The 15,624-nt window shown below is 40.4% G+C and overlaps 1 protein-coding gene across 2 annotated transcripts; it reads right to left on the reverse strand.

Moving 5' to 3' along the window:
- Positions 1-1,349: 1,349 nt before the first annotated feature.
- Positions 1,350-14,641, reverse strand: LOC126390317 (EGF-like repeat and discoidin I-like domain-containing protein 3). 2 transcript variants are annotated; one of them, XM_050044578.1, is made up of 10 exons: positions 14,427-14,641; positions 10,564-10,689; positions 10,348-10,479; positions 6,054-6,167; positions 5,469-5,650; positions 5,223-5,378; positions 4,455-4,599; positions 3,496-3,680; positions 3,243-3,398; positions 1,350-2,367 (listed from the first exon to the last, which is right to left on the reverse strand). In XM_050044578.1, exons 1-10 carry the CDS (start codon positions 14,500-14,502, stop codon positions 2,224-2,226), a joined length of 1,416 nt encoding a protein of 471 aa, XP_049900535.1. In that variant the 5' UTR covers positions 14,503-14,641; the 3' UTR covers positions 1,350-2,223. The 2 variants fall into 2 exon arrangements, with proteins under 2 accessions (XP_049900535.1, XP_049900526.1); XM_050044569.1 differs by having other exon boundaries at positions 3,496-3,698.
- Positions 14,642-15,624: the final 983 nt, after the last annotated feature.

Genomic DNA, 15,624 nt, shown 5'->3' on the forward strand with positions numbered 1-15,624 from the left:
TATCTTCACAGGTAGAAAAACAGAAAACAAGTCATAGGAATTCAACATTACTATTAAAATAAAATACATATACACAATGATAGAAGGTACACTGCTACTCAGTTACCCTAAATTGTCACAGCCCAACATTTGATAGGATTTTGCTTCAGGGACCTTAGTCTGAAAAGATTACGATTGTTAGATATAATTAAGACTTACATCTTAATAGTATAAATATTATTTTATCAAATGATGTTATACATAGAAAAGCTGCTGCCTCTACACTGAAATCACAGCACGTTGTCCACCACTCAGCTCTTATGTTCATAACAGGAGATTCTTACAGCACCCATCACTGCCACCTTTACTGAAAGGTTGGCAGGCCACATTTGGCTGTGAGGCGGGAACAGCATTGGTATTTGTTCATTTATAAAGCTCAGACCTCACATAATCTTGGTACTCGCTCACAGAACAGGCTTCACATTCCCTTCATCAGAAGTGAACTAGGAAGAATGTCATTCTCTTACAGTGCTCCTTATACATGGGATAATCTGCAAAAGACCTTGAACTTAGACACTCTGCCACTCTTATGGCTCTTTGAATGACTTATTTCTGATCTTGGACCAATATCTTGGGAGAAAACTTTGCCTCCCTCCTTAACTCTCAGAAAGCAGATGTTTGTTGCAGAGCATCTGCACTCTATCACTCCATCACTCCATCACTCCAGCTGGTAGATGTGTTTTCCTGTGAGCACTGTGATCTTTTACAATGCTCCGGTAAAACATACATGAAACACACATCCACATACAAAATGCACAGACATACACAGTGAGGACAGACGTGTTAGAGACACTCCATAGTCCACTGTATTCATCTCATAGACATGAAAGCAGTCGCCAGGGGCCAAACATACCAGGACTGTGAGCTTAGCAGGGAGATGAGTATCTAAAAAGGTGCAATTACTCTTGTAAACAGCAGGCCTGGAAGTCCAGCATGGAGAAGACTCACAACATCTCGGTGTGGGTGGGGCGGTTTGTTCTTCATGTAAGAAAGCAGAAGATAACTTACAGCAGGTTCTTCTTCGAAACATTTGAGTTTAATTCTCTTTTATTCAGAGAGCTATAAGTTAAATATACAGATCCTTCCTTTGATGTTAGCTTGTGGCAGCAATATGCTCCTGAAGAAGATCTACTTTGTGGACCAGTGTGTTCATGCAGAAACCAAACACCAGCAGCCACTCCTACAGGGACAGTGCCTGATCAGATAAGACTATTGTGGGATATAGACTGTTATCAGCTCATAGTAAAGCACAACAAAGACATGTTTTCTATCTCTTAACTGGTAAGAAACACACACAAAGATTTCTTTTTTAACATTTAATAAATGATCTCAGTTCAAGACCAACAATGAATAACAATAATAAAAAAGAATGTAAAACAATGCTTATTTTCTACACATCTTTCTTTTCACATTTGTTGTAAAAAGGATTAAATTACAATGAAATTAATTGTAAGAATGACGTGGAAGAAACTGCTAAAATGTGTAAACATCCAATGTCACATGAATCTCTTCGTGCAATAAGCTCTACAGTTTGTAAGTCCGTCATTTAACAGATCAGTGTGCTGCAGTTTAAAGCTACTTATTATCTCTTCCAGGATAGTTTGAGATGTCAAAATATGCTAAATATTGCGCAGGCCCTGCGTCATAATGCTAGTTTGTGCTCCAGTAACAGTTGGGTGTTTGTCATCTGTCGTCTGCAGACTGTTAAAACCACAAAAAATAGCAGGGCTGTTGACCTGTGTGGGATTGCAAAGAAAGGACTGAAAAAGTTGTATACCTGCAATTTAGCTTGAGCACAACTGGAGGAGGCGAAGAGCACTGTTATCAAGTGTCCAGACTTTAATTTGAATTCTTAGACGGAGCAAATATGGACTATAATACGGGCTAAAAGCAAATCTAAACAACTTTTGTTTATATCCGAAGCTATTAAAATTCAAATCATTGATACTTCATAGAAGATTCTTTATGAGCAATGTAAAACAATGTTATTAACATAAACATAAAAAAGTCAGAAAGTGCTACAAGTGTTACAGTCCAAGCAGCCGACAGGATCTTCATCCAGAGGAACATACAGACGTGCAGAACAGATGATTCTGTTCCAGATCCGTTGCTCTGCTGCGGTTTGGGGAGATGGAGCGATCAGATGAGGATGGAGCACTGTTAGATGAGTGAGTGATGAGTTTATTAGTCATCGCAGCCCAGCAGCTCCATGCGTAGAGTGATGCGCTCGTGCCACTCCCAGGGGACGACTCGGACGTATCGGGCGTAGAATGGAGGCTCGAACACATTCTTCTTGTGGGTGTTGTTGTCCACGTTGCCTTGGAAAAGCTGCAAATAAATGTTAAAGTTGTGTTAATTATTTTTTGAGCAGAAGCTGCTGTGTATAAGCACGTTCAAAGGTGATACAGGTAATTGATAAATACATTCGCCACATGTTACTGACCAGTTGCCATCAGGGGCTTCTGACAACCTTACAACCCAGATCCTAACAGCCCCACCCAGATGCTCAGAGCATAAAGACAAAGCCTGGCTAACATGCATTATGTCAAGACACCACGTGAGCCCTGTGCTCAGTAAAAACATCAAAGCTTGTTTTCCAGTTTTATTGGATCATCTGAGTGCAGCCAGACATGTCCGAGTGCTCTCAGAGAAAGAGGCTGTGATGAGGAAAACATGAAGAGAAAGAGAGAACAGGAAGGGAAGCTAGCATTTTAAACTTCTTTTTCAAAAACTTTAGACTTTGTGTGTTGCTTTTTAAAGAGTAAATCAGTAAAGAAGAATTAAATTATTTTAAATTATTGCAGAAGTCCTGAGAGGCAAGTCAGGAAAAAAGGTGATCCATTTTCTGAGTCTGATCTTAATAGTTTCTTTCTCTCCTGTGTTGATGAGGGCGGCAGCAGCTCAATTTTGGGGTGGCAGTAGCTCAAACCATAGGGACTTGAGTTGGGGACTGGAGGGACGCTGGTTCAAGTCCCATCCAGACCAAATATGGAGTGGGGAATGGTAGCTGGAAAGGTGCCAGCGATATAGAATAATTTACATCAGCTTTAGAAAATGGATTTTTTTCTCTCACTTGCCTCACAGGGTTTCTGTATTATTCCACACTCTAAGGGCCTTTATAAAAGCTCTGCATTTAATTGAGACTCATTTACTCAGACATATACAGTATACTGTGTTAGAGAATGTATTCACATAAGTCTGACCTTATCATTGCCAGTGTTCTCCTCCTTCACCATACTCCACGTCTCTCCATCGTTACTGTAAGCAACTTTAAACACGGACACAAACTGCACCACCCCGAAGTCCTTGGCCCCCTGAGTGATGATGCCTGTGAGGCGCTTTGTCTTCTCCAGATCAACCTGGTGAAGAAACAAAGAGTCACACTGTTAAACACAGCTTTCTACAACAGACATATTTACCAATAAAAACATGTTACAGCTGAGGGTGGCCCCTCACCTGGATCCACTCTGAGCGGTTGCTGTGTGCAGGAGACCAGGCGTTTGTCTTTCCCTGCTTATCCAGTCGGGCGAACTGAGGGTGCCACGTGAAGGTATCGATGCCCCACGTGCGGAAAGAGCTGGAGGCTGAAAGCTGCCCATCTGAGATGAGGCGAGACTTCATTCCTAGAGGCTCTGAGCAACCTGCCGTGTTTGAATAAACTGTGAATCGAAAGCAGACAGGAGGACGGAGGGAGGGGAGACCAAAGCGACAGAAAGGGAAGAGGAAAGAAGAGAAGAATACACCCAAAGAAATTAACTTCACCCATCATCCATTTAAAGATCATTAGAAATATTTGAAAGGCTGATTTAAAAGATTTTCACACCCATGAATGACCAAGAGGAAGGAACAGAAAGAGGCGCACAGAGCAGAAGAATGCATGCAATAAAGTGTATAAAGCTAAATACGCAGTGTGTAAACATTCACCGTGTTTCTGTGCAAACGTTTTAGCTGTTATGTTCAAAGAAGACAAAGGAAAAACACCCACAAATTTGTGTTTCTGTCTTTGCATGATTGCTATAAATCGCTGCTTTTATTGCTGCACGTTGAGGTCTAACCACAGAATGCTGTTTATGCTATGCATTTTCTATCTAACCACGGCTGGATGGAGGCCATGTTATGCAGTTGAAATAAACCCGGTAACCACAGCAAGAAGAAATCAACACAGTAAAACAGGAGACAGAAGGAAAGCTAAACAAAAGACTTTCCTCACTTTTCCCCGCTTCAGGAATTTGTACATATTTATAAATTTTTTTCTGCCTGAGTTCACAGAGGCTATGGCTTGCTTGACTTGAACTTACTGTAGGTCATCCATCCTTTTGTATTGACTTTAAATTTGTTTTTCTATCCACCATCATTATCTGCCAAGCTTCTGAGCTTGCTGTGTGCGTTAAAATTTGTGTTTTCTGTGTGTTTACCATTGAGTTCACAGCCCACCAGCTCCATGCGCAGTGTGCAGGCCCTGCGACAGATCACAGGGATGATACGGATGTACTGGGCCACAATGGGAGGGTCAAAGAGATTGGTCTTTGTGCTGTCGTTATCTGTGTTGCCCACGAAAACCTGCAGCACATAGACATGAAAAAAACAGGTGAGTTATGTGAAGGAAAAGACGCTCGCTGCTAGTACATAAATAAGTAATATATATATTTAAAAGTCCAGTGTTTAAGATTTAGGAGGATGCATTGGCAGAAATTGAAAATTATATAATAAGTGTGTTTTCTTTAGTGTATAATCAGCTGGAAATAAGAATCATTGTGTTTTCGTTTCCTCAGAATGAGCACTTTATATCTACACAGGGAGCGGATCCTTGTCAATAGAGATCGGCATGTTGCACTGCCATGTTTCTACAGTAGCCAAGAATGAACAAACCAAACACTGGCTCTAGATAGGGCCATTCATGTTTTTGTGGCAACCACCGTAGCTAGAGGTCCATCCACGACGAGAACATCGAAAAATTCAGGTTTTTTCAGTGTTTTTACCGGTTTAAATCACCAGGTTTGTTTGTTTTGAAGAGAAGGAGACCTCTGCAGATAATTCTGCTCCCAGTTAAAAACCCCTGAACAATGAACATAGAAAGAATTCCAACCAGGAGAAGTTTCAGCTGGTTGTAATCTGCAGTCCTCACCACTAGATGCCACTAAATCCCCCTAAATCTTACACACTGTTCCTTTAAGTTCACTTACCATGTCTCTTCGTTGTCCATCCGCTCTGTAAGTGGTATAAAGGGTTCCATCAAAGCTGCTCGCCACCTTGAAGGCCTTGATGTACTCAGACGTGCCCATGCGACTGGCCCCCTGAGTGATGATTCCCGTCAGACGCATCTTCTTCTGCATGTTAATCTGTTGTTAACCAGTTAACAAGTCATTAGTTGGCTTCACAGTTGTTATTCATCAGCTCTCAGGATTTGAAAGTGTTCACTTCTCTCTTACCTCGATCCAGGGGTTCCTGTCGTGGACGGCTGATGTCCAGGCGTTGACGATGCCTTGGTTGTTGAGTCGAGCCAACTCCGGACCCCAGCGCTGAAGGCCCAGAATGCCGTAGTGCACAGAGGAAGCTGAAATCTGGGAGTCTACGATTGCTCCTCCCTCCATCCCCAGCAGAGAAATGCAACCTGGGACACACAGCCATTCAGATGTTATCAAGGGTGAAAGCACTTTAATGGTGAGTCTCTACAGTTTAAACAACAAAAATTACAGCTATTTTTTTGTTGACCATCCACTGAAAAACCAAAGATTTATTGTGGTGCTAAATCTTGTTTCAGTTTAGGTGTTTTATTTTGTATTTTCCAAGTCTTTCACTTAAAAGAACAACCACTCTTTGAAATAGTAATTATTACATTTTATACACACATAATATTTTGTCTTTTGGCCAATTCCAGAAACACAATATTTGATGTTGTTTACAATTTTTGCACAAACTTATTGAAAAAGGTTTTTGAGGAAGAGCAAAATACATAAGCGTATACATATCTGAGACAGCTGTGTGAAATATGACATGGTGGTTGGTGAACGTACGTAGCTGGCACTGCTTTCCCACATATGGCGAGGGGCACTGGCAGGTGTAGTCTCCATCGAGATCTCGGCACATCCCTCCATTCTTACAGGGCTGGTTGGCACAATCGTTCACATCTGAAAAAGATAACCACTCTCTGAATTATTTTCAACTCCTCAGACTAACTTTAATAAGGAATCACAAAAAAGCTGATTGTTAGAGACGTGGTGCACACCTGCCCACAGCGAGGCTGCGGCAGGTGGAGGGCCACAATAGCCTCACTGTGTCTCCAACATACAGTTGTTGACAAGTAGTTTCTCTTAAATCAAACATGATGACAGAAATGCCCCTGAGGGCGACACTGTAGAGATGGGAAACTCTTGGCAGCCAGTTTACAGGGCACAGCAGGTTAGAGGTGAATGGTCATAGTTGATAATTGTATTTTGTGTCATTACTTGATAAATGTGAACAGTTACATGAGATTTTGGGAGGCTATATCCATGGAGTTTGACCAGTAGTTAGCCCACAAACTAACTGTGTATTGTGGGAACTGAATAATAATAATAGCTCTAATATCCACAAAGGACAATCGCACAAACCGGGCTATTGAGAATTCAATTTATATTTCAGCTGATAGTGAGATTTGACAATGAATGTAATATGTGAGGTATTCCAGCCTTCTCTCCTGCTATTAAAAATCCAGTTTTACAGATAAAAGCCTTCCTTTCCTTCACAATAGCCATGGCAACAATGCCAGTCTGGATAATTTCCTGTATCCCCCTCTGAATGCTGCAGATGTAATGCTCACCGACCTCCACAAGGTGGCATGCTCACACTGCCTGTTGAGCTATGATTTAAGATGTTTAGCTAGGTTAGTGGGATGTATGCATGTTATTTTCTTTTCATTCATCTTAAAAAGGACTGAAATATTTTCACAGAGGGATGCTGAATCAAATGGTTAGAGAAACTCATACAATCAGATTCACATAAGAAAAATAATACCTAAACCATAATAAGTCTTTGCTATTGAAGCAGGTACCGAAAAAGTGCAGGCTGTAGCTTTATTGCACATACCTTGCCCTAATTCAAACACTATTTAGACATTAGACCCAAAAACATAACAGACCTCACGGTCACTGTGGTTTTCTATAAATAGCTGGGGTCTTTCAAGGACACGGGGTGACTGCAGGTAACTAATAAGACAGAAAACCAGCAGTGCTGTTACTGGAGGAGCTCTATTAATGTGTATCTTGGTATATATACATGATGGTCTGGTCAAAGATAGTAGTTCTCTCTGGGAAAATTTGTGATTTTAACTGGATCTTAATGTATGCTTATGAAGTTAACCTGAATCTACTGTATGTATTGTGTGTATGTATCTCCGCTCCCTGCTGATTCCTCCAAGTCAGTCCACTTGAAACCCACAGCTGAACACAACAAGCCAACTAAATCTACCAATGTATGTATGTACATATTGGCTGTAACACAGAGCTTCAATCTGTATCTGTTTACATCACAAAAGTCTGCTGATACTGGAAGTTGTTATCTAATCTGCTACTTTTTATTCATTTATTTGCATTAATATGTTTTCTATATCTAATATATACACAAAATCTTAGCTGACAAAAATATATTTTTTTAACCATGTACCTGAATTAATCTAATGATAAAATATATTTGGACCCCACTTAAATTAAAAAAAAAGTAATCCTAAACTCCTGAACTGAGTCTAAATATGTAACGGTTAATTGTCATTGGAAAATAAAAGTAGAAATAGAGCTGGACTTTTGTGAAAAAGTACAAGTCATAATTTCATTGGCCCATATTACATGATTTTGTTTTTAACTGGAGGTGTAGGTTGTGTTTATAATGGCTGGAGACCAAAGAAAAAGAAGATATTGACAAAACAAACAAAGTCATAACAGCTCATGCGGCCTTCAGAACTAAAGCAGATGACAGGTTGACGTAATGCCACATGGTTCGCTTTAATTCTTGTTCCCGTTAACACTAAGAGGATTGGTCACATCTTAGAAACAAATGCCTGTTTGGCTGTGACAACAGGGGCACGACGCAGCTAATAACACTGAGAAACAGGTGATCCTACCGAGAGGAGGGGCTCACTGATTTGATCTGAGACAACTGCAGAGTAACTTTACCTTATTAACCTCTGCAATACTGTTAAACCACTATCACTGCATTAGTTCTAACTGTGATGTTATGTCTGGATTTACTGTACACAGTGGTGGAAGAAGTGACTAAAATACGTTTTGCTGTTAACCCTCATCCACAGCAATGCAGAGGTGAGCTTCATGGGTGATAGTCCTGTCTGTTTCTGCAAACAGGGAGTACGCTGACCGCCATCTACTGTGTGAAATACACTGACTATAGATAAGTACCTCATACAGCCCTACTTCAAAGGTCCTGAACTATCCCTTTAATGCTGCAATTAACTGCTCATTTTAGCTCTTTATATACTCAAGTTGTTTCAGCAATGCATCATATTTTATGAGATCATCATATGTTTATAGCATGGCTGTCCTCTGAAAACCATGTATCTCTTAAAAGTCAGCTTTTCATGGTATCAGAGAAACAACACCAGTTTTCAGCTTTGTACATTTTCAAGCTGATCCAAGAGGGTTTTTAAAAAGTTTATTTAGCTTCAGAAGTGGGAGAATTTTCTCAACACACAAAGGAACATGCCATCCTTCAGTTGATCAAGAAAATCAATAATGGCCAATCCAGAGGCCTGTAAGCTAGCTCATCTTACCCAGGATATCGTTTGGTTATATAATAAAGGGAGCCAGTTAACAGTGTGTGAAGTATTTGTCAGATAAAATATTGTTTTTTTCCCCTTGTTCTCATCACACAGTTGTCTCATGTTATTTTGAGCTGCAGCCATGGAATCAGAGTGTAAGCAACACTGTCAGCGATCACTGCAGACCAAAATAAACTCTACATAAGTTAAAATACAGCTACAATCATGCGTTTATTGTTGTTAACAAACTCTCTGTTTGTTGGAAGCTTTGTTTTAAAACTAGTGGAAATAGTGCTCTGAAACAATGAAATGATCTACAATTACTACTGACATGTAACAATATATAGGTGTTTTTTTTTTACCTAAGACTCTGGACTTACATCCATGGGTACTTTTTCTTCAGTGATCTGACTGCTTGTAATCTGAAAAGTAACTAAAGCTGTCAGACAAATGTAGTGGGGTAAAAGGAACAATATCTGTCTCCGAGATGTGGTGTAGCAAAAGTTAAAAGTTGCATAAAATGGAAATACACAAGTAAAGTACAAGTGCGTCAGGTTTGTACTTCAATAATTGAGTATATGTACTTAGTTACATTCCACCACTGACAGTACATGATATATGCGACAGGTTCCACCCGATTTCTGCACCTCGACACCACGTCTGACTGACTCAAAATTAGAAAATGTTTTGGGAGTAGACGACCAGACTGCATGAAGACTGCAATTGGTGGTCAGGCTGTGGGCTTTGAGTGGGAGAGCTGTTCATTCACAAAAAATGCCTCTTCAGTAATAGTATGAATTAAGTTTAGCTTACAGTAGTCATATACACAAAGCTTATAGTTATTTTAGTTCCATATTATGGGTGTCAGTCAGAGTTCAGAGGATTATGATAATCAGATTCACACTTGGGGAAAAAAATCCTCCATTTGCTCCCTTTTCTAAGTCTTTCCTCCGCAGATAAACATGAACTTTAGCAAAAATTCCTAGTCATTACATTAAGAGGATATGATGGAAATCACTCTTATCAAATTCTTCATCTGATTTGTTGGAGCCCGAGCACAAACAGATGCAGTGTTGAACCTGCGTGGAGGGCGTCTGCATGCTAAGAGACTTGGAGTGGTCTTTCACTAATTAGCCAAACAGAATGACCGCAGAGCCCGCTGAATGAGGCCCTTTCATGGAACTGCTGAGCTGACTACACATCTCCTCTAGCGCCGGGGCTATGACAGGATGGAAAAACCTCATGTGTTCACACTTACAGAGAAATCTGCTGAACGTGGAGCCTACTCTGCTACTTGTATTACACTGCCTGTCAGACAAAATTTGACTTGACTTTCCCATTTTCTCGCTTTTTCATTCATTTTTTTTGTTATATCTAGATGCTGTGCCTTTTATCTAGGCCATACAACCTTCCCTGAATGATGGACCCTTCATGTCAACACTAAATAAGTAGCACAATATCAGTGTACAAGTATGCACTCGACTGATGGTAAAATTCTGATATATTTATGTTGTCTAGCTCTTCAAGTGTTCAAGGTAAGAGAAGCAGCTCATGTAACTTACTGATCTGGCAGTGCACTCCCTCGAAGCCGGGCTGGCACTTGCAGACGTACTCATTGAAAACATCTCCCCGTCTGGTTGGAGCGATGATCTCGCATGACCCATCGTTCTTGCAGGGGTTAGGACTGCAGGGTCCTGAGAGAAGGAGGAAAAAAAGAGATGAGTTTGAAGTGTATGATTAACTGTGCCTATCCTCCAATATGTTGCACTTTTCCGTACCTATCTCTGTCAGGTTGCAGGTGTCTCCACCGAAACCATCCACACAGATGCAGATGAATGGATCCTCTCCTATCCCTGTCACACATGTTCCTCCGTTAAGGCAAACGTTCACTTCACAGTAGTCACCTGAGGAAATGAGAAAAACAGGAAGTGGAAATTATAAAATCAATCCAACAGCTATGAAAAATCAATCTTACAACACCTTAACACAGTGAAAAAAATTGCTCTGCCAATGGAATTCACATTTAACCCATTTTGTTGTCCAATGGTGGTGAATGTAACCTGTTACCATGGATACCAGACATCAGTTTCTTCACTGCCAACAGTACAGTGCAGCTACAACACATGTTTTGAGTATTATGCTGTTTCTTGAATGGGTAAACTAATAGCCTCCTGATCTTGTTATGTTATCACTGTCAACCCATCTAAGGTCTAAGCCTCAGCTGAACAGAACAAGCTCCCACTCCTTCTCTGGACGTTGTCACAAGTAATTCTGGTTTTGCAAATCAATTCAGTATGTGTAGTAGAGGAAAATAAAGTTGGATTGGGCCGAAAACAAAGAGTATCATAAGAAAATTATTCAGGAAAAACATTTAAAGTAGCTGTAAGAGCATATCTGTGATTCAGAGTCTGAGCTGGGAATGTCTGCACACAGCTCTCAACATGGAGATGGCTGCACCGGCAGCTAGCAGCTAACGGTGCTAACAATGGCAACAGTGCTGACGGAGCTATTAGTGGCCCCTTTACACTGCCTGTACAAGGCAGAAATGTTGCACTGTTAGCTGGCTCACTATTCTGCATAAAAGGTGCAATCGCAGAATAGGGGGAACAGAGTTGTCTTGCCTTTAAGCCAGCAACAGAGGTAGCAACAGTGACCTCTTTTTAAAAGGGACAACCAGCAGGACTGGATTTGTGTGACATCTTGACAACAAGTTCTGTGTGCAACACAACACAAGGAGATTTAAAAAGCAGCTGTTAACAATTAGCAACTAACTCAAAGAAGGAAAGCAACTGTCTGGAAACTGTGGAGACAATGAGGTCTGGCAACCCCTTGGACTAAAAAATGAAGCCAACACAGAAGCGCCAAAAGCTGCAGTTCTCTGGACAGCCATTCAAGGCTGGCTCCAGAAGTCAGTTCAAGACCATAGACAGTCATTTCAATATGCCCAACTTTACAGCAGAAATAAACATATTTAAAGCTGGAACTTTTATTAAGGCTTGAAGTTACACATGATAAAGGCTGGCTGGTATTAGTGACAGGCTGTCTGCCAATAGTGTTCTCTGCTTCTTAGTCAGATCCACCTCTCGCTCCACCACAGTGCCAGCCTCTCAAATATGGTCACTTCTGGCTCTAAAAAAACAAAATGGCGACGGCAGATGCCAAACTCGATGCTTCACAACTGGAGTCCACAAACCAACAGGTGATGTCATGATAGATACGTCCATTATTTTTACAGTCTACACACACAGGGACTCACATGCACTAACATGCATGCAGAGCTTACCACAACAAAGAACAATCAAATAGTGCTTTGCTGCAATGTTAATGCTCTGGATGTCATATACAGCTCCTTTAGAAGGTGCCGTCTTGCAATTTAGAATTGCGTTCCCATCAAGTTGGGGTATTTACAAGAGACTGATTTAAAAAAAAAGCTTCTCATAATTCAATTCAACCCTGGTTAATAGCCATGTCTGTCAAACTCCACATCTCCAGTTTGTTTTCTACTAAAAAATTTCAGTCTCCAAGCCCAAGCCAAAATGATCCTGATGACATTAACAGGCGTCTCACAGGCTGAACAGTACACTCTGTGACAAAAACAAAGGAATGTCGTGTAAAATTGGTTGGGTGACTCTTTAATATCACAATGATATTGTTAAAATAAAGTGCTGAGTGTGGGGTACATTTGTGCCACTGTTTGATCTCTTAGAGCTCAACCAACACACTGAGTTTTAATCAGAATCTCTACTGAACAGAGAAAAGGAGAGATCTGTGTTTCCTCTTTGTCACTGGAGCATCTGAAACACCAGTGGTGCCGCGGCTTCAGCTGTGGGGCCCAAAGTGCTGAGTCACAGATTCTGGCTGGATAAGGAAAATGATGGCATTGCCCTCAAGTGGGAGCGGCAGGACACCGATTTATGAGTCACACTGGAACTGTCAAAACTACAAAACCTTAATTTATAATCTTTGTGTTTTTATGTTTTTGACCAGCCAGTTGAGTCACTAGATGCCACGTCAGAGTCATCATTAAAGCTCTGGGCAGTGCCAGGTGGAACTACTGGACTTTGATGCCTCATCAGTGAGGCTCAGATTTATGACATTGAGTCTATACTCAAACAGTTTCATACCAAAACTCATCTGACAGTCACACCTTGAGGAACTTGGCAGACTGGCTTTGCTATGGAAGTGACATGTTTAAGCTTGAGAACAAATCTGAGTGTTTTGGCAGATGACTCAATTCACCAGAGGGAACAATTTATGCAGAAGAATGTGTTTTATATGGTTTCATAAAATTGGTGTGGAGACAAAATCCTTGTAGGCTAAGTGTCCTACAAATAAGTGTTGGAATGTAATTAGTTTGTCTTTTACAGCTCTGTATTTAAGGAATGGTGTCTTTATGAGCAAGAAAGGAAGCCACAAGAACAGTTAGTGTTTCCTACTGCATAGATACTGAAAATAATATTTGGTAACAGGTATATTCTAATGGAAAATCTGCTTTCATACAGCCGGCATTGACAACAGAATGTCTCTACGTGCAGGATTAAGAGCTTGCAGGATTAGCCAGGTTGCACAGATGCATGCAGCTCTCTCAGGAATGAGCAGTTACACAACATGACAGTGCAGCAGCTCCCGAGAAGCTCAGGACACGCAGCACACCTGACTGACAGGTGGGTAACAACGAGCAAACCAAAATAGACCCTGATGAACATCATGGCAGCAGACGAATGACCCTCACATACTGTCATAAAACACATCTGAATCGAGGCATTTTAAGTGCTCCCAAATGGGGGCACATTTCCAGGTTGCATTAAAGTTAGGTGAGTGGACAGCTGGTTCAGGTTGGCTCCAGACAGGAGCACATATGGTGTTATTCTCCTCCCCATCTGCACTTCCTCTTGGTGTGACCACAGAGCCGTCCTCAGGGACAGTAATATATTAAAATATAAGCACAAATAAAATGTGTACAAATCTATTGTTTACAGGAAATCCCCCCTGGAGATAAATCATTACATTTCACTACTGCAAGTGACACTTCTTTGTCAAACCTGTCTCTTACAGTATAATCAGTGTGTAAAATAGTAATGATAGAGTCTCATGTGTAATAACAGGGTGGTCTCACATTTAATTACCTGTTCTACCATGACAATAAAAAATTGCCATGTTGGAATAAAGGATTTACAAATTACATACTGACTTTTTGCAGGGGAAAACATATTTTCATGACTGAACACTGAAGTCAGTTCAAAGATGATTTAGTGATGAGAAATGATAGAGAATATTATAATTATTATCTTAAACAGCTCCCCTTTTTGTCATTCATTAAAGCCCACTCTTTTCCCACCACCAAGAGACATTGACACATAGTAGGAAAAACAAAACCAGACTTCAAGACTCAATAAAGCCAATAGCCCCGGGTAAACTGACAGCGTAGGAAGAAAGTGGTACGGAAAATAAGACTATGTGGCATATTTCTGTGTCAAAGTCGTTTTATGGACTGTATGGAAAGAAAATGAATGAAGTCTGTTGCTAGAAGTAGAAACCTGTGAGGATCTATACAAGTCAACAACACAAACAAACAAGAGGAGCTCTGTATGAAAGCGATTAACCAGATTTATGTAGGTGGTTTAAAAAGAAAAACACTTACCTCTGACTGAACACACGCAAAGTAGAAGAATACATGTTGTTAAAGTCGCTGTTAATACATTTCCGGGGCGTTTCATATTTGTTTACCCTCACTTTTTTTGTTTGTTCCGCACTAAGTTGTTTGTTCGGAGCGACGCGGCGTCTCTAAACTTCTCACCAATGCTGCCTTTATGTGCTGTGGGAAATATCGGAATCCCTACTGGGATTTAAAGGAAGGACGAGGTGATGAATGAGGGAGCTGGATTTTTCGATAATACCCGAGTTAAGGACATGTGACGTTGTAGGGGCGGAGAGCTCGAGGCCAGGTCAGTAAACAGACTGAGACAGTAAGATGTTTCCCAGCATCTTAATTCATGGTATTGTTTGATCTTTGTGCATTTCTTTATTTTTACTCTTTAATTTAGCCTAAAGGTGCCTTGCATTTTTTTGGTCATTCTTACAACTTGAAACAAAACCTTCAAATTCAGTTTAGCTTGGATGTTTATTTTTGGCCTTATTTTATTTTATTTTCCATATTTTTTTACTTGTATAAGTTTAAATATCTTAACCTAATCAAACACCACTTACAGTCTTCATGCACTAAGTTATTTCTCTTTAATATAACTAAGATCTAGTAACTGGGGATCAAAAATTAAAGTCATTGCAATCGATCACACAGTCTAATTAGACTAGTTGTCATTACCCATCTTAACGCACGATAAACAATTGAGTTATTAAATTGGCTGTTTTATCATAAGCATTTGAAGGCACCACTTCTCCCCTATACTGCAGGGTATAAGGAATTTGAATGAGCCCCTGTCTATCTATATTTTGCGCACTGATTCAAAGAGAATATGAAAATACCTGCATCTCATAATGACATTTAAACTCACATTCATTGAATTATTGTCATGTTTCACCTACAGCTTTATCGGTGAGATCCCACCCACTCCCAACATCCAATCTGGAAGAGAAGCGTGAAAATTTGGGGGATTTAACAGTTTGGTACTTTGCATTAATCCCCGTGGGAAAACTCTGCATTTTACCCTTGCCAACTATTTAGAAACACAGCAGGCAGGCACAGCTCTGGGGCCACTAATTCCTTTGGTTAGGGAAGGATTACTAATGCCACACATTAGGATATAATAACTTTGGATTAAATGGAAAGAAATATAATTTGAAAGTTTATAACTGTTAGACTAGTTATTATATTATAATGA

Source organism: Epinephelus moara, chromosome 1 (genome assembly GCF_006386435.1).
Source record: "Epinephelus moara isolate mb chromosome 1, YSFRI_EMoa_1.0, whole genome shotgun sequence".
Classification (NCBI taxonomy): domain Eukaryota; kingdom Metazoa; phylum Chordata; class Actinopteri; order Perciformes; family Serranidae; genus Epinephelus; species Epinephelus moara.

Excerpts from the sequence above, each read along its gene's own strand:
- LOC126390317 (XM_050044569.1), bottom strand. The coding sequence starts at position 14,502 with ATGAAACGCCCCGGAAATGTATTAACAGCGACTTTAACAACATGTATT. Across the intron at positions 4,600-5,222 it reads ATGGACAACGAAGAGACATG|GTTTTCGTGGGCAACACAGA; the intron begins GTAAGTGAACTT and ends TATGTGCTGCAG. Across the intron at positions 2,368-3,242 it reads AGAACACTGGCAATGATAAG|CTTTTCCAAGGCAACGTGGA; the intron begins GTCAGACTTATG and ends ATTTATTTGCAG.